The sequence below is a fragment of the Somniosus microcephalus genome, chromosome 8 (genome assembly GCF_052327205.1).
Source record: "Somniosus microcephalus isolate GS21.2 chromosome 8, FLI_Smic_1.0, whole genome shotgun sequence".
NCBI lineage: Eukaryota > Metazoa > Chordata > Chondrichthyes > Squaliformes > Somniosidae > Somniosus > Somniosus microcephalus.
The window spans coordinates 35136993-35159842 of NC_140994.1; the positions used below are offsets into that span (position 1 = coordinate 35136993).

Below are 22850 nucleotides of genomic sequence, written 5' to 3' on the forward strand. Positions count from 1 at the left end.
TGGCTGCCACACACCAACACCATAAAGCATCCCTACAATGTCCAAGCCATTCCTTTCACACTCCCCACCATTGCGGGGGTTACTGTTATGTCTCACCATTCACTGCAACTCACTAAGCCACTTCCAAAGGTGCACACAAATGTGTCCAAGAACAGAAAGTGTTGAAAATAAAGGTTTCAATGTTTGACAGCACATTAATAGAAACTTTACATGAACAGTGGATAAAGCACCCAAGTGGCTACCCTTGTGTGTTGTTAGTTGGTATGATTGCACTAGGATGAGGGTGAGTGTGAGGGGTGGCTCGTGAGATGGGGATGTGATAATGTAAATAGAAAGAGAGGGATGGGTGGAGGTGCAAGATAAGCTGGTGTGAGTAAGGATGTGCAGGACTAGAGTAGGGAAGGCAGAGTGATGGGAATGTGATGAGAGGCACAGCAGGATAAAGGTGAGTGTGGCTTTGTACTAACGTTTTGTGATCTAATGAGATAATTGAACAGTTTGCACCACTGCACCCAGGTCCTCCTGACGACATTCCTGCTTGTGACCTCCTCAGCAATGTGCAACCAGGCTGTGTTCATCTCTTGGGGAGGTCTCTTCCGCCCTTGGAAGGGAAGAGGCCCACCCTGCATGCTGTGACTCCCTCCATAGGCATATGGAGGGAGTCATGGGAGAGACTTGGTGCAGCCCTGCACCTCTGTGCAGTCATTGTCGGTGTTTGCAGCACTTCAATGCTGTAGAACACTGACAGCACAAATGTCAAAAGAAAGTTGGACATGGCCCCTTTAAGGAAACTGGCTGATGATGCATCATGAAATGATGTCACCAGACCCGCTTCCTCTAATTGGCCGGGAAATGTGCTGGGCAGGCACACACAAGCCCAATCAACGGAAATGTATTTCAGACAGTGGGATGGAGCCAGTAGCGGGGCAGGGACCCGCCACCAGCATCGCCCGGCCGCACTGGACGGACCCATCGAGGTGAGCAAAATCCCGGCCACAGTGTTTATAAACAGATTGGTCAGCTCAATGGCATATATTTAAAAAAAACACAAATGCTGGAAATCCAAAATAAAAACAGAAAATGCTGGAAGTGCAGGGCAGCTTGATGAGTAACTGAAAGAGAAAGGATAGGTTGATTTTTCAGGTGTAACCCTTTGTCTTTTTTAAAAAAAATGCATTCCTGAAAAAGAATTATTGTAGTGATGAATTTGTGTTTGGAGAAATTTGCCTAGCTTATATTAGTGACTTATAATAATAATAATAATAATCAACTTTATTGTCATTGTTAGTGCACAAGTGCAGTACAACGAAATGTAGGCTTGTGGCTCCCGAGAGTGTACATTTTGATTATGAGAATCTTTGCTAAATTTTGGAACGATATTTAGTGATCTTTTAGAAACTATAAAACTTGTCTCCAAAGAATTTTCATGACGCTTCCTTAGTCGTATAAACTAATTATCCTGTGATTGAGGAAAGAGCAAAGTCCTTGGTTAGTCAACCAACAGCTCACGGTTACTTCTGTAATTTGGCAATAAGCTACATGTTTTTCTTATTTTAAATTCTAAAAGTATTTATATATCTGTGAGCTGGTTTAAGAAAGTGGAGTGGGAGCATTCCACAAATTTTTTAGCCTGTACTTTTTCAGGAAGACATTTTGAGCAAGTTTTTCCCGGTTCCAGCCTGTGGCTGTATTTGTTACTCTCAGATCAAATATTTAATCACAATATGTATAAAATCTGTATAAGCATAACAACACTTGAGATTTGTAGACGGTTTAGATTTTACAGGCACTGCACTTCCTACAAGCTGCTTTTGTAATTTCTCACTTGAAGTAGATGCTGCTTAATACACAACTAGTGTCACAGCTGAGAACCTCATCTGTGCTGAGTTAACATTCACCCAGGTTGCAGTGGAGTGGCTAAGATTGTCTTCAGCATCTTTGAGTTACAGAGGGACAATTGACTAAGGGCCCCACTCCTGATTACCACACTACAACCTTTACTGGAAATAACTGTGTGTGGCCAACAGATGAAAGTTGTCTCAAACTCGGCACTGGCACACTTCATGGTTGAACAGTTTGCAAACCTCACACACAAATGGCCATTTGAGTGAGGTACCAGAGGGCAACTGGGAAGCCTTTGGGACCATACACCCACAAGGAACCAATGCTTTCAGGAGAGCAGGGGAGAAAATTGGTAATAAAAGAAAATAAAATTTTAATAAATTTAACAGGTCAGTCCCAGATTTGTTTGCTTAATGTAGCATGTACTTTCAGGCCATTTCTTCATTTTGTTTCCCAGTATTATTTCGTTTTGGCATTGCTGGGCTCTTCATTCAGGTTTCTGTTGCCTTGTGCTATTGCTCTCAAATTGAGTGCGGACATTGGAGAATGACTACAAACACTGAGGGGGGAATTTTCCCAGCCCTGGGGAGGCAGGACTGCCGGGAAAATGGCAGAAACTGGGAGCGGATACCGAACCCACTCCCAACCTGCCTCCGTGCCATCTTCCCGGGAGGCGGGAAGGAGATTACAGCCAATTAACTGCCTGGTAACAGGCAGTTTTGAGGCTTATCCTCATTTTACCCCTGCAAGTGCAGGCTTCCCAACATCGGGAAACCCCGCCAGGGTCAGCGAGGCGAGCAGTGGGTCTGCGGGGTGAGAGGGATTGAAAAATGTGCTGTGGAGGTGAGTGATGGGTCCAAGTGTGGAGAGGTAAGTATGAGAGGTGAGTGTAAAGTGTTAGAAAAAATTTACTTACCTTTGCTTCTTCCTGCAGACTTCAACCCTTGGGGACCCGGAGTTTCCTCATCTCAACGGCAGGAGATGATTCTCGGATGCAGCAGCCATCTGATTTCTGCTGAGGAAATAGGTTTTGGTGAGCCTTCAGTGCAAGGGCTCACCATAGAACAGAGATTGTCGGTGTTTGACAGCTTCTCTAAGCTGTCAAACGCTGACAATTCATCTGTCAAAATTTTTTTGTCCTCTGTCACCGCAGGGCAATCGGGAAAATAGCGCAGGTTGGCCGGACGTCGTTGGGGGCGGGACTTAAATCCGATAACCAGCAGTCCTGCCCTCAACGCGCCCCCATTGACAAAATCCAGCCCCACAATGCGCAGCATCACTGTTGGAATAGTAAAATGGAAAGTAACAAAAATAAAATACAGGTTTTGGTATGGCATATGATCTACTAATAAGGGATGGCTCGTGAATATAATGTTTGTGAATCTTCCCTGGAGTGTTCCATTAAGCATATGTGGCTGATACCATGGTATTTTACAGAGTGGTAAGACACTGACTTGCAGCTGTGATTGCTCACCGGGGTAGTTCTTCATGACAATGGCCAAGTGACATCTAGTGAAGATTGGGTGTTCCCCCATAGAGAAGGTGGAGTCACCTCAATGAGCTCTCGCTTGTACTGCGGAGAGGATTTATTTTTATATTTATGAATAAAAAGACGAGAACAGCATAAACAACATTCAATTCCTGACACATCCACACAGAACAAAAAAAACCCACTTACTCAGCAGGCAAGAAAAGTTAAGACTATCAAACATGGGAAATGAAGCTCTCATGTGAATAGCTTTACTTAAAAGCTGGTGTTTTGTACTTGCCCTGACTTTTTTTTGCTAAGACTAGGAGAAATCTTGTCCCTTAATGACTTAAAACTGTTCATATTTTTATGAATATTAATGGGTGTAATAATACCTTGGAATTCAGATTATGCCCATAAACTGCTCAAGCTTCACTGCCTGTTTATGATGCTATCTGCATCCCCTTAATTAGATGTTGCTTTGTAACTGCTTCTCATATGGGTATTGTTTAATTAACTGTTTATCTGTTTGCTGTGTTTATAGGTTAATTTAGCTTATGCTTATGAAACAAAGGACGCACTGTGTTTAGTTCTGACCTTAATGAATGGAGGTGACTTGAAGTTCCACATCTATAACATGGGAAATCCAGGGTTTGAAGAAGACCGGGCAGTATTTTACGCAGCTGAGATCTGTTGTGGCCTGGGAGATCTCCATAAGGAAAACATTGTTTACAGGTGAGAGGAGATTTACAAGTTCTAAATTGCAGAGAATCTCGAGCTTGGAACCGTTTTTTTTTTGATATTCGTTCATGGGATGTGGGTGTCACTGGCAAGGCCAGCATTTATTGCCCATCCCTAGTTGCCCCTGCGAAGGTGGTGGTGAGCCGCCTTCTTGAGCCGCTGCAGTCTGTGAGGTGAAGGTACTCGCACAGTACTTCTTCTAAGCTGCAAACGTGATGCCTTGTGTCCTGTTAAAGAAAATAATTTAGCTTTTTTAAATAAAAAAAAAGTTCTGGTCTGTTGGAATGTGATATTTATACAAGCCAAAGAGAGGAAGACTATGAATGCTGGAAAACAAAAACAATTACTTGAATTAGCACCCCATTGGCCACCAATTCATTTAGTCCAACATATGCCAAAACCATAAATTTCTGGAAATATGCAGTAGGTCTTTCAGCATCTGAAAAGTCAGGTTAATGTTGTCCACCTCAAATGTTAATCTTTTATAAAGGGTCTGTATCTAAAGCGTTGACCTGCCTTTTTCTCTTTTCAAAATGCTGTTAGAGCTTCTGTGCATCTCCAGTATTGGTTGGAGAATCACACCAGAGGCAGTAAATGACTAGACCATTTAATTCCTTGCTTTTGCTGAGCTTGTTCAGAATGCAGCTCTCCGTTCAGAGGCACCTCTCAAGAGAATCAGTGTCCTCAAAATGAACATCGTTCATTGACCCTGCCAGGATCGTTCAAACTATCTGTCTGAATGAGCAGTTCACCAGATTTAATTGAAACAGTTTTTTTTTTAAACTGGAATTACCCTGTTAAGACTACAGCTATCCAAAGATGGAAGAAAACATGTCTTCTTGACCTGTGGCCACATGTGGTTGACACAAGCACATCCATCACTGGTGTTGGACAGTGCCTCACTAGATTGCAGCTGGATGAAGATGAAACCAGAAAAGTGTCAGTCTTTCATCATCTCACACTTGCCTTACTGTGCACAGAATATCAACTTTAACCTATCCAAGACCTCTAATCTGGACCGGCCTGCAAGTTTTGGAGGGATGTATACTGCGACTTAGAATTTTCCCCTGCAGTTATCATCCAGCTCATCATAGTAATCCTAAAAAAAAACCTCCAAACGTTGTTTTCTCTTCACTGCAGCCTTGCAATGCATCTCTTCCAAGCCCAATTATCGGGGGCTGATGCACATTGCAGATATCTTTCTGAAAGGATCATGTACTTAAAGAGGAGGATTCTTTTTCAAGATTTGGTCTCCGTTCCTGTGCTGCAACAGCAAACAACCAGATCCAGCACACTGGTCACATAAGAACAATCGATAAAATGTAACGGCAAATGACAATCCATCCCAACCAAAAGGAAACTACATGGCTAAACATGCATGTAGTATTGTCTTTTAAAACCCTCCCTCCCCACCACGCCCTGTCCCCCCCCCACCACCCCCCCCCCCAAAAAAAATACAGTAAAGCTAGCTGAAGCTATGAAGGTATCCTGAAGCTCATCCACTACTGTTTGGTACTTGTCAATTAATGCTTTATCCACACCAACAGAGCATGTATAAATTACAGCTATGTAATGTGACGCAGTGTGATGCTAAAACATTTGCAAGACATAAAAATAAGTTGTCTTTTAGACTTATTATTTAACAGTGGGTTTTAGCAAAATGAGGGTACATTTATACTGCAGCTCCTGATCTTAGACTAGTAACTGCAGTACATGTTACAGCCTGGCAGTACCTTTAAACCGCCTGGCTCCAATCTGAATTCCTGCAGCTAGGAGAGAACTCAGCCATGCTTGCTTTTTTTGCATACGCAGAGCTCTGCTCGCAGCTGTTGAATTTAAATGTATTGAGAGCACAGGTGGTAGAGCTTGCACTCTCGAAACGTTTAATTGAGGGACCCCCTGAAGATGCTCTAAGCCTGTTATATTTAACGAGTGGTCAAACCCAAGCAGTGTGAGTGTGCCTCCTCCAGGGGTCTCACTGCTCCCATCCAGAAATATACCATCGCTTCTACAGGAAACTCTCTCTTTACCGGCACCTAAAAAAATATCCGGAAATCTCTCTTAACCGGCAAAGTTCAGGAGTAGGTTCAGGTAAGTTTTACTATATATTAGTGGCCGTGTAACCGGGGTTCCTGGATCTGTGGCCGTGTAACCGGGGTTCCTGCACCTGTGGCCGTGCAACAGGGACTCCTGGATCTGTAGCCGTGTAACCGGGACTCCTGCACAAGTGCCATGTAACCAGGGCTCCTGTGGCCGTGTACGGGGCTCTCGTACCTTAGTAAGTATACCTCTCTGTAATCCGGACTTTTTGATCAACCGGCACCACGCCGGTTCCGTCGGTGCTGGATAAAAAAGAGTTTCCTGTATATCACTGCAAAGCAGGAACCGCCTTCCAGCAATGCTAAAGTTGGCGTGTAAATGTATGCTTAAACTTCCAGTAACAGGCCTGACGGACTGATGGGTGAGCTACAATTTGTTTTATCTAAATGTAGGTAACTCCCAACTCAACCATTGAATTTATAAGGGAGGTATCAAGTGAAATTTTGAAAAGTTGCACCTCACCTAATCTAATAATGGGAGACATCCCAGTGGCACAGTGCATTAATGTACTTTGACATATTTTCAGTGAGATTTGCTGATTTTCATTTTAAAAAAAATATCATCTTGTTGCAATGTCTTTGCAGTCTGCTTCATGGTCTTTTCTCATTTAAAAAAAAACATTGTTAGCAATTATCTGACCTTGGTAAGTAAGTAGTAAAGCCTCCGCTTCCTTATATAGAAAGGCCACTCATCATTTACTAGTCAGCTTCTCCAAGAATGTCACTGACCCATTGGTAACAATCAGCTTAGCACTCAGATAATCAAATGAATAGTAACAGACAAGAAAAGTTCAAAGAAGTACTAAAAGTTGCTAGAATTATTCTTTCAATTGCTCCATTGGTGTGACAGTAACACCTTTATACTTTGTAATTTGCTAGTATAGGGCAATGATGTATATACATTGATGGATGCAAGAGTACAATTTGTACTGTCAGACACAGAAATCCTTGTTTTCATTAAGGGAAGATAATGTGATGCGCTGTATTATCACAGACTGATGGGTGAGCTGCCATTTTTAAAATCTAAAATATAGGTAACAAAACCATTGATTCTGTTGTGTCGGTACCTTTCTACCTAGACACAATTTAGGACTCGGAACTCAGAGATTCAAACATGAAGTGCTTTATTCAGGAAGGAAAGGAAGTTCTGGAAAGTTCCGAACAAAGAGAGCTAAACTTAACCAAGAGAACACCCAACCATTTATCTGCTATGACAGCGCCACCACAGGTGGGAGGAGAACACACCATACATAACATATTCCTCCCCTCTTAAATGAAAGGTCCACATTATTCCTCAACAGGTAAGTTACTTTCAATGCACTCACTAACCAAGGGTAGAGGTAGACTGCCTCAAACCCTGACTTTACCCTGGAGTTTATTCTGCCCCAGTCTTGTGGGTAAGTCACTAAGCCTACAGATCCAAGCGTCTTGGAGGCCGCCGCTCCCTGACAGGATACCGGCGGTCATCGCTGGCTTCCACAGCAGTAGGCATTGACACAGGCCTAGATGGAGAAGGTGCCTGTGTCAGTCGAAAGTCAGGAGTTTGCACAGGTGGAACAGTCTCTATGACTTCCTGTGTTGGAGAAGAGCACTGTGGCAAAGGATGCTGGTTTGCGGTATCATCCGTAAACAGTTCAGGCCAACCAGCCGTTGGAGCCTCTGTGGCTGCCTCTGCTCCTAGCAACAGTTGATCTGTGTGTCTTCTCCAGACGACGTCCTCGGCCGTCTCAACCGTGTAAGACACAGGGCCTGTCTGCGCGATCACCGTAGCAGGAACCCATTTCGATCCAGTGTTGTAGTTTCGAGCTAGGACGTGCTCTCCAGGGTGAAACAGTCTCTCCTTGGCTCTTTTCTCTCTCTTTTCAACTTGAGCTTGTTGTTGACAATGGACAACCTGTTCTGCCCTTGGAGGTTTGAGTAAGTCAAAACTTGTCCGCAACTGCCTCTTCATCATGAGCGAAGCGGAGGAAGTTTTGGTTGTGGCATGCGGCTCGTTCCTGTAGGACAACAGGAAGCTGTTCAGATGTTGGTGGATGGAGCCCTGACCTTGCGATGCCTTCAAGGCGTGCTTCAAAGTTTGCACGAACCTTTCTGCCAGGCCGTTAGTAGAGGGATGATAGGGCGCAGACCTGATGTGTTGGACACCATTCACATGCAGGAAGGTTGCAAACTCCTGTGATACAAATTGTGGACCGTTGTCACTTACGAGTTGTTCTGGTGAGCCATAACGGCTGAACATCTCACCAAGTTTCTCAATTGTTTTCTCTGCCATCATCACGGCGACCTCCGGCCACTTGCCACGAGCGTCCACAACCACCATAAACATCTTCTCTTCGAAAGGACCGGCGAAGTCCACATGTACTCGCTGCCACACTTCTGCAGGCCAATCCCAGGGGTGTAGGGTTGCCAACTGTGGAACATTCCGGACCCTTTGACATGGGGAACATGTCTTGGCTTTCTCCTCAATATTTCCATCAAGACCTGGCCACCAGAAGTAGCTTCTTGCCATTTCCTTCATCCGAACCATCCCACTGGCCTGTATGAAGTTGTTGCAGTATAGGTTCCCTCAGAGGTGGCGGAATGATGACACGGCGTCCCCAAAGAAGACAACCTGCCTGGACGGAGAGCTCATTTCTTTTTGAAACGTAAGGTTTCAAACTAGGAGAATCTCCTATAGCTCTCCCTCGAATGACATCGTCCATTACCTCAGACAGGACTGGATCATTGCAGGTGTACCTTCGCACCTGAACTGCCATGACAGGTGCTCCCTCCACTTGTCTAAAGTAGAAGATGTCTATCTGACGAGGCTCTGGGGGAGTAACAGGCAAGGGTAGCCTCGAGAGACCATCTGCGTTGCCGTGCAAGTCTGATTTGCGATATTTGATGTCGTATGTGTGTCCTGACAACAGTAAAGCCCACCTTTGCATCCTGCTTGCAGCAAGAGACGGAATTCCGGTGTGGGGCCCGAAGATTGAAGTCAATGGACGGTGGTCCGTCAGGAGTGTGAACCTTCTCCCAAACAGGTACTGATGAAATTTTCGAATTCCAAAAACGATTCCCAAGGCCTCGCGCTCAATCTGTGCACAGTTACTCTCGGCCTTGTTCAAGGTGCGTGATGTGAAGGCGATAGGTTTCTCTTCACCAGAAGGCATGATGTGGGATATGACTGCTCCCACACCATATGGTGACGCATCACATGCTAGCTGCACGGGTAGCTTTGGGTCGAAGTGTGTCAGGACCTCCGATTTCAGCAATGTTTTCTTTGCTTGGGCGAAAGCTTCGTTGCACAGTTCAGTCCATTTCCATGTTTTGCCTTGACATAGCAACTGATGTAACGGCTTCAGCAATGTTGCTAAGTCTGGAATAAACTTCCCATAGTAGTTAAGTAGCCCCAGAAATGAACGTAACTGGCTCACATTCTGGGGTGCTGGGGCCTCCACGATCGCCTTGACCTTTGACGGCGACTTATGCAGGCCAGTAGCATCAATCACATGCCCCAGGTACTCAACTGAAGACTGAAAGAATTCACATTTGTCTTTACGAACTCTGAGTCCGTACTCTTTCAGTCGTTGTAGTGTCACATCCAAGTTCAGAAGATGATCCTCATTTGTCCCAGTGACAAGGATGTCGTCCAGGTAGCACTGGACTCCTGGCAGTCCATTCAAAATCTGATCCATTGCCCTTTGGAATAGAGCAGGGGCTGACGTAATTCCAAACGGAAGGCGGCAGTACCTATATAGCCCCTTGTGTGTCACAATTGTCAGCAGCTCCTTTGATTTGTCATCGACATGCATTTGTAGATAAGCCAGGTTAATAGTCACTTTAAAATCCCCGCAGATTCGAACAGATCCATCCTTTTTCAGGACAGGAACAATGGGTGTGGCCCATTTCTTCACGCTCACAGGCTCCAGGACTCCATTCTCGACTAAGGCCTCCAAGTTAGCCTCAACTTTTGGCCTAATTGCATAGGGTACAGGTCGGGCTTTGTGAAATTTCGGCTTGCTGTCAGGTTTAATGTCCAGTCTCACACTGATCTTTTTCATGCTCCCAAGTTTTCCCTTGAAGAGTTCTGCATGTTTGTTTAACACTGCAGTCAGACCTGACTCCCCTTTTGACATCATGCGGACTGCAGGCCAGTCCAGCGTGATTTTCTCTAGCCACGCACGTCCCAGTAGCGATGGGTAATTTCCCTTTACCACATATAGTGGCAGTTTTGCAGTCTGTCCGTTCAATTTAACTGCCACCTCAATGGCGCCTCTCATGGCCACAGGTTCGCCGGTATACGTCTTTAGCACAATGTTTGTTGGCTGAAGGGTAAGATGCTTTAGCATTTTGTTGTAGACAGTGTCTGAAGCAAGGGACACAGCCGCGCCTGTGTCCACCTCCATCCGCACTGATTGTCCCTCCACCAGTGGTGATACCCAGTAGCCATTTGAACCACCTGCAACCGTCAGTATGTGCACCTCTTCCTCCTCAGAGGTGTCGTTCCCCTCTGTTTTGCTTGTTCCATCATACTGCACTGAATGAACACTCCTTTTCCTCTCTTGTCCAAATACAGACATTTTGCTTTCATGCTTCCCAGCTCTGTCTGTTCTTTTTTTACCTCTACAGGCACATTCAATGTGACCCTTTTTGCCACAATTTTGGCATTCCAGCTCCGTACACCAGCAGTCATTAGCATGATGGCCCGTTTTCCCACAGCGGTAACATGTGTCGTTCCTTGCACCTTTAGGCTCAGACGACATCTTGTGAACTCTCCCTGTTGAACTCGACTGGTGAGCCTCCTTTTCCGCCATCTCCATGGAGACACTAACTTCAATGGCCTTTTCAAGAGTAAGGTTGTCCTCAGTAAGAAGGCGCTTCTGTGTGGTTGCATTTTGCAGACCACACACGAGTCTGTCTCTAATGGTGTCCTTCAGCACCACCTTGAACTCGCAGTGTTCTGACAACCTTTTTAAAGCAACAATAAACATCGTCACTGATTCCCCCTCCTCTTGATTCCATTTGGTTATTGCTGAGAGATTTAGATTTCACAAAGGTTTTGGTGAAAAATGTGCTCCAAGAATTTCCACCAGTTGCTTATATGTTTTAGTTCCTGGCTTATCTGGCTGCACTAGGCTGCGAAGTAAATTGAATGTCTTCGGCCCCATTACACTCAAAAAGATAGGCATGAACCTTTTCGTTTGCCACCGCATTCGCCAATACAAAATAGTCAAAACGTTCCGTATATGCGCTCCATTGCTCCACATTTTCATCAAAATCACCAATGTTTCCTAATATAGTAGCCATCTCACGTTTCAAATTTAAATTTCTGTTTACTCACTGCCGTAACATTAATGTGATGCTGCAATCTCTGTTCCGAGTGTTTTGTAGTTGAAAACAAGAAAGTTCCCACAACGCAGATTCATCCGATCCTCGTCGCCACTTGTTGTGTCGGTACCTTTCTACCTAGACACAATTTAGGACTCAGAACTCAGAGATTCAAACATGAAGTGCTTTATTCAGGAAGGAAAGGAAGTTCTGGAAAGTTCCGAACAAAGAGAGCTAAACTTAACCAAGAGAACACTCAACCATTTATCTGCTGTGACAGCGCCACCACAGGTGGGAGGAGAACACACAATACATAACAGATTCAAACCGTTGACTCGCTAAAGAAGTTACCAAGTGAAATTTGTATAATTTGAAAAGTTGCACCTCACTTAATCTAATAATGGGAGACAACCCAGTGGCGCGGTGAGTTAAATGTACTCTACTGTGATGCTCCACATAGTGAATGAACGGAACTGTCAAAGGGGCATAGAGAAGAGCCAAGGTGTTTTTCCATAGGAAAAAACCTGTATGAGGGTCACTTCTCATCTACTCTTAGACTTGTCCTGTCTGCTAGTGACAGAATGGCATTGACACAAAAAAACTGGTTACAAGGCCGCCTTCTTGAGTAGAGAATGATGTACATCATAAGGGAACCTAAGAGTGGAGAAAAATAACTTCAAAAACTCGGGCAACAGTGCATAGAAAAATAAACCAGTGCCACACCACTTCTAAACCCCATATAAAAATAAAAATCAGAGTTGTAAAAAAAGGACAACACTAAAAATCATATCTTTCTACTGTGATTAGAGAGATGGTAGAATCTTTGATCTGACATAATGAATGATGGATACTTCCATTATTTAAAAAAAATCCCATTGAATAAGTCACTGTATGGTTTTTGTTAGCTTATATCACAAGCTATCACTGAATCGCACAGAATTTATATCACAGATCCATTCATAGAAAGCTTTCCTCCATCAAAGCTCAGCCACAATACTTCAAGCAATCTCTGACAAGTTGTACTTAAGAATAAAGACTGTTCATTTACTTGATGCAATCTATAGTCAGTGTGTTGTACAGCCTCTTGCTTTCCTTGAGTTCACTATGCCTCACCAATCTGTTTTTGTTTTGGAGAGCAGTAAGTTTATAACAAAAGCCTTTTGTGAAAACAATACATTGCCAAGCATGGAAATATTTATTTCATCAGTATTTTAAACTGATCACTCAAATACTGACTACATTAGCACTATCACCTGGGACACATAGCTTTGAAGTCGTTCCCAACAGTCATGCATGAATGTACTCCTTTATCAGAATGGTATGTGTTAGGAGCATATGGAAAATCTCCAATAGAAACTTTCCATGCACATTCATTCAGAGTCATGCAACACGAACCTTTGACCTGTTGTGCCTTTTCAGCAGCGATCGTGGACTCTCCAGTGCTACTTGACATTTGTTTTCTAAAATCAAATCAGGTGGGGACTTAAAACAATCAACTGCCCTGTCAGCCATGAAAGAATAATATACCAAACAGATATACATTTATTGTGGCTTGTTCTGGAACTAATGAATCTTCCAGCAATGAGTCTTATGGAAGAAAAAGATCTGTGCATAAAAAGGGAGAGCTTTCAGTGAATTATGAAGGAAATGCAGCATTTTAATTTGTTTTTATTGGATGTGGGCATCGCTGGCAAGGCCAGCATTTATTGCCCATCCCTAATTGTCCTTGAGAAGGTGGTGGTGAGCCGCCGCCTTGAACCGCTGCAGTCCGAGGGTTATACCACCAGGTGATCAGACATAGGCTTTGCCCTTAGATCATAATAGAATACTGACACATAGTCAAAACCACTACTTAAGTAGATACCGAGGATGGACAGATCTAACACAATACATAGCTCTTGAGGTCGTCTCCCTTGCCATCAGCATCAATCATTGCCGCCAAACAAGAAACTGCAAAGAACATGTCATTGTCTGCATGCAAAGGTGCACAAGCAAGCACAATGTCCTGTGCATTTGTGGAACTGTTTCTTTAAAAGGAATAGGCAGATATAACAACGATTCAAAACAAGACCAAGTATCCGTTTTGATAAATGTCTGATACATCGGGCCAAATCTTGCTGGAGCAGGACATCTTTCAGCCTGCGCCGTTAGACATGCTCCTGCACCCATCAGCTCTAAAACAAAGAAAAAACTGCGACATAACTTGCTGGAAGTGCGAGCTGGGGCATCTGGGACCTTAGTGAACCACGGGACCAACAGTCTACCTCCTTAACCAAGGATTGAGAAGGAAACAGAGGAATGACAGAGAAGGAGGGTGAATTAGTCAAATCAGGTACAGGAAGAGAAATAAAGAGAGGGAAAGAAGGATTGGATTAAGAGAGAAAGGGAAAAAAAGACAGAAGAGAAAAGTAAGATAAAAAAATTAAAATTTTACATTTTTAAAACCTCTAACAATAATGCAGGAATGAGACTCAACAGTTCAAATTGTTCCGTTTCTGGACCAGAGCGATTGATTGGCATTGCATTAACAATTATCATATTGTTACAAAGGTACTTGCGCTATTATGAGCCCTAACATTCTGTGGTGAGTTTACTCGGCAATTAATGTGCAAATCCAGCAAGTTCTTAAAAATAACGGGGAGGCTAAAGACAAGTTACCGTTTGTGCAATGTAAATGGTGGAGCGGCATAAATCGACTGAAGTTCTGGTGAATCGCAACTCATGGTGTATCTCTTCATCCCCTGAATTTTCTGGCTGATTTGTGCGTTAATAATGGCATGCGTTGTTAACGCGTCATTAATCCAGGAAGATTTGGCCCATAGTCTCTGATGGATGGTTTCAGATTCGGCGCCGGTCTCGAGATCTGCCTGGAAGATTGGGTTTATACTTAATCAGCCAAAAATTCAAAAATGGTTTGATGTTGTCTTGCATGTTTCCATAATCTCAAATGACAAAGAGAACACATTCAGATTATCAAAGATAATTAATTATTTTTTGTTAGTCTCATTTTAACTAATCATATAAAAAATGTCATCCAAAGCATTAGAATTTGATGTTTACCTGTGAGATACCAGTCCTTTGGCATAGCTTTGATGCCTTTGTTTGGTTTTAACAATGTACCACAAGCTTCACAAATGCTACCTGATTTTTACTTTTACTTCAGTAAAATAGACTAATTTTATGACAATTATTTAAGGATAACCAGAAATGATATATCCAGTTTGGCAAAACCAACTCGGATGAGATCAAAATTACTTGTAGGGACTTGCACCTTAAAAAGCAATAAATTCAGAGTGATTTGTCCTTCAGTGGAATACCACCACACCAAAATTAAATTACTAAGACAGTGAATTTTTAAAAATATTATTCTCCCCAACTCCCACAGATTGCACACAGTCGTATCAGGAAATAGAGGCAGTTTTATGTGAGTTTGAAGTACTTTGTTATGTCAGTGCTAGCCACAAATGGGCACTCAATCACTTGTCATTGTGACAGGAAAACGTATTGGGGAGTATGAGAGTGACAGCACTGATGCAGAGCTAAGATTTGCCCTCCTTTGCATGAGTACTGCATGGGTGTTATAAAAGGATGGACTAGACTAAATCTGAAGGCCTGCATTGGGTCAAATTATGGTGTTATCTAAACTGGCAATTCAGGCCTGGCAAAGGCTGCGGCGCGGCCGGGGTCGGTGTTGCGGTCCCAGCTGGCTGCCTACTGCAGCCCGTACTCTCCAAGTGATTTTACGTTGATTGGGCTTATTAAGCCCGCCTTGCGAGGTTCCCAGCCAATTAATCGGAAGCGGGTCTGATGATGTAATTTGATGACACGTCATCAGCCAGTTTCCTTAACGGGGCCATGTCCAAATTGATCTTGACAGTTCTGCTGTCAGTGTTCCACAGCATTGAGGTGCTGCAAACACTGACGAGCATTGTGCAGAGGTGCACGGCTGCACCCAGGCTCTCCCATGACTCCTTCCATATGCTTATGGAGGGAGTCACAGCACGCAGGGAGGTTCTCTTCCCTTCCCATGGGTGGAAGAGACCTCCCCAGGAGATCAGCGCAGCCTGGTTGCACATTGCAGAGGAGGGCACAAGCAGGGATGTCGTCAGGAGGACCAGACTGCAGTGGTGCAAACCTTTCAATGATCTCAGTAGATCATGAAACATTACTGCAAAGCCACACTCAACCTCATCCTGTTTTACCACTCATCACACCCCCATCACTCTGCCTTCCCTACCCTACTCCTGCACATCTTTACTCACACCAACTTACCTTGCACCTCCACCCATCCCTCTCTATCTACATTATCACTTCCCCATCTCACTAGCCACCCCTCGCCCTCGCCCTCATCCTACTGCAAGCATACCAACTAACAACACACAAGGGTGGTTTAGTCAATGTTCATGTGAAGTTTCTGGTAATGTGCTGTCAAACATTGAAACCTTTATTTTCAGCACTTTGCATTCTTGGACAGATTTGCGTGCACCTTTTGAAGTGGCTTAGTGAGTTGCAGTGAATGGTGTGCCATAAGGGCACCCTCTCCCCCTCCCCCGCAATGGCGATGAGTGTGAAAGGAATGGCTTGGGCATTGTAGGGATGCTTTATGGTGTTGGTGTGGGGTGGTGCCAACCTGGCGCATCATGTGGCAGCCAAGGTGTACAACGTCAAGTGAAGTAAATCTGGCCATGGTGAGGCCATCCCAGGCAGCAATGTGGTCGGGTGCTGATGCCCTGTGTCCCGTGCAGCATCAGGTGATTGCAGAGAAGCCTGGTGGTGGTGGTGTTACTGGTGTGTCCGGTGATGCTGGTGTTGGGGCTGATCTTGGTGGGATTCTGAGGACAAAGGTGAGATTTTTTCAAGGGCAACGATGCTGATGGAATAGATGGCAGGCGAGGTTGAGATGACAGAAGCGATCTGTCAATGGTGAGAGAGGTTGTTCCAATGAGGTGACACTGGATAGAGAGCTGGCTCCAAACACTTGCAAGCTGCAGAAAGCTCAATATGTCTTCCAAATGCAGTAACCAGTAGTTGCTGAGCTTTGAAAGTGAACAGCTGTAACATGGGATCTTTTATACAACTTTGGCAGCTGTCAGGTGAAATAATTCAATGCTGAATCCACTCACGACATGCTGAGCTGACGTGGTCCCCGAGCAGCGGGTAACCCGTGGGGGAGCACATAAAATTGAAATGTAGGCTTAAAATAACAGTTAATTGGATGTTAACAACCCATTTAATTATGTCAATTGCCGCTTGGTGTCGGGTCTGCTCAGTGCCGACAGACCCGACACTTGGGAGACTCGCGTGGAGGCGGTTCCTTACCCGCTGTCAAACTTTACTATTTTGACAGCAGACCCACCTCCGAACCCGCCCTCTGAGCACCAGCAAAATTCAGTCCAAAGAGGTCTGATTTTGTATTTGTCCCAAGTTAAAACCTAGTCAGCTATGAAAACATGCACCAAACATTGACCCACTGCTGTGACTGAAGGAGGAATGAAGAGCAGTCTGGATGGGATAGAGCCAGATAAAAATTAGGTCTAATTTTTGATGCACTTAAGGGTAAACTAGATAAACACATGAGGGAGAAAGGAATAGAAGAATGTGTTGATGGGGGTTAGATGAAGAAGGGTGGGAGGAGGCTCGTGTGGAGCATAAGCGCTGGCATAGACCTGTTGGGCCGAATGGCCTGTTTCTGTGTTGTAAATACTATGTAATTAGAAAAAGAAAATATGTTCAGTTTTTTTTGCTAAAGTGTAATGCAGCAATCTTCTTGTATAAAATGACCACAGATGTGTAACCTTTTATATTTGTTTCATTTTATCAGAGATTTGAAACCTGAAAACATATTGTTAGATGATTATGGTAAGTATTCCAGTTCTGTCAATGTAATAATTGTAGCGTAGTTCAGTGTGTTCGGATTCAGAGTGAACTTTACTGACTTTCTGGCCGCAGAATTTGTTATTTTCCCCTTAACTCAATGATCAGTTGTGTTGTACCCTGTATTAAAAATTTATATGTGTGTATATATATAAACTAAAAAATTATAAATTACTCACCAGTTTATTATGTTTTAATTATAAATATATTTTATGGGCACCATTATATCATTTTGTCCAGTTAGGGTACTATTGATTCTTAAATACCATCCATATTACATGCATTTTATGTAAAGGATGTTACAGAAATGTAAAGTTCTAATTTATTCCACAACGGAATGCAATAACCTGCACATTAGCATGTTTCATAAAACATTTTTGCTAACCTAACTAGATTTATGCCAATGGAAAGAGCTGAAAGAGCCTCCCCCGGAGTGAATTACGTTAGTATAGGGCATAATGCTCCAGTACTTCTGGAGGTGCTTGTATAGTATAACGTCGTTCACTCCTCACCAAGAACAATTTATGAAAAGGGAAATTCTAACAAAAAGGAGACGTGCAATAGTAACAAGTTAAAAGAAATTGAAGTATACATTTGAAAAGCCGTACTAGTGAAAATGTAATTGCTTTGAACAGTTCCCATTAGTAGCTGGATATCGAAAACAATCTCAATAATCTGTGATAAATACTCAAATTCACTTTTTTGCAAACTAACCGTTGGGAGATCAAATGTGTTACTGTTTCGGTAGCTTTCAACATATTACATTACATGTAAAGCTTCTGTTTTTTAAGTAACTCTATCTGTCTTTGAAAATAAAATATTTAAACTCTGACTATAGGTAGGTGCACAGAATCTAAAGTAAATGCTAATGTTATAAAAGGTACTCAGATGTCAGGAGTATCTTTATCACTGTAATATTAACTGTATATAACTAAAATGCATACAATTTAAATATAAAATCAAACATTGACGACTACAATTTTAAATAATTGAATGTTAATACTTCTGCCCACCTGCCTTCCCTCCCCCCCCCCCAATTTTTATTTTAATTCTACTTATTTTCTATCTATTCTAATGTTTAACAAAATACTTAATCTATCTCAAATTTTGTGAGCTTTCTTTGTCCCACTATCTATTTTGGAGGTAGGAGTAACATTGAAAAAACTAACATGAATGGCTGGAACCCAACTCCTAGAGCTCGTTTCTCAGCCACTGCAGGCCTAGAGTTAGAACATTGGAATAGTCATGTCATGAAAGAATACAATCATAAAACTTCTCCTGATCTTTGAATACCTTTTTTTTAAATTACAAAGTAATCTTTCATATGATTTCTTGCATGTCAAATAGAGCCATGCAGTGCATCAAGAGTAAATTTTCTTATAAGGTAAAACAACAGGATCAAATCCAATTGCACATGGGAATAGTAAACCGTCCGCTGTGTTCTATGGTGCAGCAGGGGGCCCTCAGAAAATTGAAGTAGCTCTTGGTCTTCGAGAAATGTTCATGGTTGTCATAGTAACAAGCATGTTAGCTATTCTACGTAAAGATTTGTTTTAGGGAATGTAGGTATATTTCTTCTTTCCCTTTTGTTCTACTGGAAGGTGTTTACTATAAAGTGACAATGTATTCATTCATCAAATAAATAACCAACTTATTCGTGTTATTTTGAATTATATTCATACAGGTCACATTAGGATATCTGATCTGGGTTTAGCTGTGAAAATTCCTGAAGGGGAAACAATTCGTGGCAGGGTGGGAACAGTAGGATATATGGGTAAGGTCTAAAATTAAAATTGGACATTGTGATTTTACTAATTTTGTCTTGGAAACTAACAGTTTATTTTCCATTTTTAAACCTTTTAACATGTGCAATTGTGACAGAATTTTACTTGATGGTAAAGTGCAGACTGACTACTCACACTTACTTTTTAAGAGGACATAAGAAGAATTGTTTTTCAAAATTAAGACATAAAACAAAATTCATTGATATAGCCAGATGTGTTCCTGACTTGATCTTGAGGCAAGCACAAGCTATTCCCTAATGATTTTTTATCCTCCTGACATGCCACTTTAAATATCCATATCTCTGTGTTTACTTCTGTCTGTGTATATATTACATTAGAAATGACTGACAGGTGTTTACAAAGATTGCTGAAAATAGTTTTCCTGCTGGCTGGTTTTTTTTTCTATGTATTCTAACTAGAATCTGTCCCAGCCTTGATACATTGTAAACATCTGAGTCATCAAAGAGTGTGGTGCCACCTGCTTCACCGCATTGATGTGAAATTCTCCACTCGCTCCTGTTTGATTATAACATTTACAAGAAACAGTATTTGTTTAGTTTAAAATGCTATTTCCTGGTGTATCAAATAGTTGGAGTATATTACAACATGTATCCCATGCAGTTGGTTTATCCAGTATGTGTTTCAGTGAATGAATACAGTCCAAAGGCCTGATTCCACACATGGCCATGCTGAGTGTAAGTAGCGCATCGCACTGTTGACACAATTTGAACCATTTGAGATGGTGGGCCATCTCCTGACGCAATTGAATGAACAGTAGGTGTAACCACAGCAAAGCACCTTGACAGTCGCAGATGTGCCTTTGATTGAATTTAGCTTCAGGATGCATACAGGTATACGAGCTGCTAAACAAGCAAAGCGTTAGTCAAGTCTCTTAGAATTTTCAGCTTTCTTTGATCTGAATTGCTTTAGTTATACGTCTGAAATAATTAGAACAATGCTGTTACAGTAAATCTTCTGTTGGGTGTTATCTTTGGAATAATACAACGGCCTTTCAAAACGTGCATTACGACTCTGCTGCAGTGGAATCCTGGGCATCAATCTGTATTGTACCGCTCGGTAGAATTGCTAATATTCCAATTCTGCTGCAAACTATCTGCCAAATCGAACAGTGAAAGTATTTTTCAATTATTTTCATATAATTGGAATAAAAATTATTTTCCAGGGAGGCAGGAAGGTGCAGCTGCTGTTCACCCAGTCGCCCACATCCCCAGCAGAGTTGCTCTGCCAGTGTTGGGAATGTTGGCGGCTGAGTAATGTGCACCTGCATGTTTCTTCAGACTGACCCTAATTATTTCCGTTAAAAATAATTTGACATTTTACAGTTTGCTTTAAAGAACATTACTCTTGAGTTATTCTGCTATTAATTTCCTCTGCCCTAACCAGGGTAGTTTAATGATTTGCAATTCTTGTTTGCATCGGAGTCTGAACAAATTTTTTTTTTTTAAACTATACGTTCTTCAGGGAAGCATTGGCCAGGGCGCCTGTGTGATAGTTTAGTGTGGAAAGTGATAGGACTCTGATGGTAATCGATGAAGAGAGCGTATTTGCATTAACCTGGCAGCCTGTTGCAGCCTCTTAATTTGCTTGTGCACCTGCCTTATTGTATTTTATCTTCAGAACAACTCTGGAATCTGAATTTATTTAAATAAATATTCCTAATCCTGATGGGTGCCTAACCAGCATTTATAGCACGATATGTGAAATATAGGTTAATTTAAGTTTGAAATATCATTTTAAGAGAAAGACCGATTTGGCAAGTTCCATTTTGAGGTTCTAATTATGCAAATTTTAATTGCAAAATATTTGTTATCACTCTTGGCAATAAGTATTATAAAAAATATCAAATTCACAGTTGGCCGTGTACAGTCCTCAAGGCCACAGGGCCAAAATTGAACTAATACAAAATGCAAAATACTGCAGATGCTGGAAATCTGAAATATAAACAGAAGATGCTGGAAATACTCAGCAGGTCGGGCCACATCTGTGGAGCGAGAAACCTACTTGCTACTTGAACTACTTGCTCATGTACTGGTTTAATGGTCCAAAAAGTTTAAATGAACTTGGTTTAAAAAAAACCTGAATCTAAAGGACAGTGTGAATGCTTGTTTAAAAGCCTAAATATTCAATGAGGTTTCTGATTTGCACGTTTGATCTGGATTATGGGAATAAATATGAACATTTGGTTGCTATTCTGGAAGATTCACAATTGTGCAAGAGTTTGATCAATCTGTTATTAAAAAATTGAACTTGCTGACCTGAGTTCTGCCTTTAATTTTGGTATTTCTCTTGATAGCTCCAGAAGTCCTAAACAATCAGCGATATACATTAAGCCCTGACAATTGGGGTCTGGGGTGCTTAATCTATGAAATGATTGCTGGGCAGTCTCCATTTAGAGGACGGAAAGAGAAAGTCAAAAGGGAAGAGGTAGACAGACGAGTGTTGGAAACAGAAGAAACTTACACAGACAAGTTCTCTGAAGAGGCAAAATCTATCTGCAAGATGGTAAGCTCTGGAGAACGATATTTAAAATGGCCACCGTTTTGTATAACCAGTACCTGGTTAAGGACGCTCGGATATCCCGTGCACACATTTATACTTTGAATTTGTTACTCTTGTGTGACTTATAATTAGGAAATTATTTTTTTGTGAATAGCGCTATAGATTATTCCTAAGCATCAATTAACATGGGTCTGCTAAATCCTGACGGTTCTCAACAGAGACAGAGGTGCCCCTCCACCACAGGGTTTCTCTCCCATCTTTCCCTGCACCATTCCCCTTCTCTCTTTCTTCTCCTGCCCCGCCCACCCACTTGACTGTCCGCTGCCTCCTGACTTCCTTGGGTACTGTTCTGCTAAAATAAAGTTAAGAGTCTATTTATTGGAGAGGAACTCCTGTATAGATGTGTGTCACTTTTCCATGCTATCTCCTCCTTCAGTTCTCGTCCCCATTCTCCCCCTTTTTACTTCTGTTTTCCTGCTTAGTTATCACTTTTCTCCCTTCTATTCTCTTTTTACCCCCGCCTTGTTGTTATTCTGTTTTAGCTCCTGGTATTTTTTGATAATTTCTTCGCCGTTTTGCACATCCAGCATTTTGCACATTGTTACATGGGGTGTCTACAGGGGCAGCAGACCATGAGAAAGCACAGAGAGGTTGGGATGGTGTAGGCCATGAACGTCCCAGGGGATGCCCTTGGTGTCAAGGTCAGGAGACAGACTCCTGTCCATGATTGTAGGTGGGGGAATGGCCACACCCTTGTTTCTGGGGGCTCCTCTGCTAAAGAAAGTCTCAGTAGCTCCTGGGAACTGTAGTCCTGGGAATACCAGCAGATAAGCAAAATATCAATGTTACCCTGTTTGCTGAAAAAAGAGAATATACAGCTAGAAGAATACAGGTTAGCGTCTCAAATCCGGAGTTCCGGACTCCAGGACGATTGGTGGCAGGGGTCCGGAATCCAGACACCCTGAGGGAGGCTTACCAAAAACAGGAACTAGCGCAACCTGGGCCCAGGCATTTCCGGACTCGGCACGTGTTTCTGATGTCCGAAGTCCAGAAATATCGCAACCTGGGCTCGGGCGTTTCCGGACTTCGGACATCAGAAACACGTTCCGAAGTCCGGAAAAACCCGAAAACCGGCTCGGCCTCGGTCCCGAGGTTGCCGGATTCGGGACGCTCAACCTGTAGTATACCCAGAGTCCACCATGTCCAGAGCCC

At 42.7% G+C, this 22850-nt stretch overlaps 1 protein-coding gene across 2 annotated transcripts in view; it reads left to right on the plus strand.

Annotated features, from left to right (window-relative positions):
* Positions 1 to 22850, plus strand: part of LOC147113444 (G protein-coupled receptor kinase 5-like) — a 279468-nt gene that overhangs the window by 246442 nt on the left and 10176 nt on the right. For both annotated transcript variants that reach the window (XM_085994525.1, XM_085994524.1), the window contains exons 9-12: positions 3855 to 4045; positions 17282 to 17319; positions 19019 to 19108; positions 21433 to 21641. In XM_085994525.1, coding sequence (XP_085850651.1) covers positions 3855 to 4045; positions 17282 to 17319; positions 19019 to 19108; positions 21433 to 21641 — 528 coding nt within the window. The remainder of the gene's footprint in view (positions 1 to 3854; positions 4046 to 17281; positions 17320 to 19018; positions 19109 to 21432; positions 21642 to 22850) is intronic.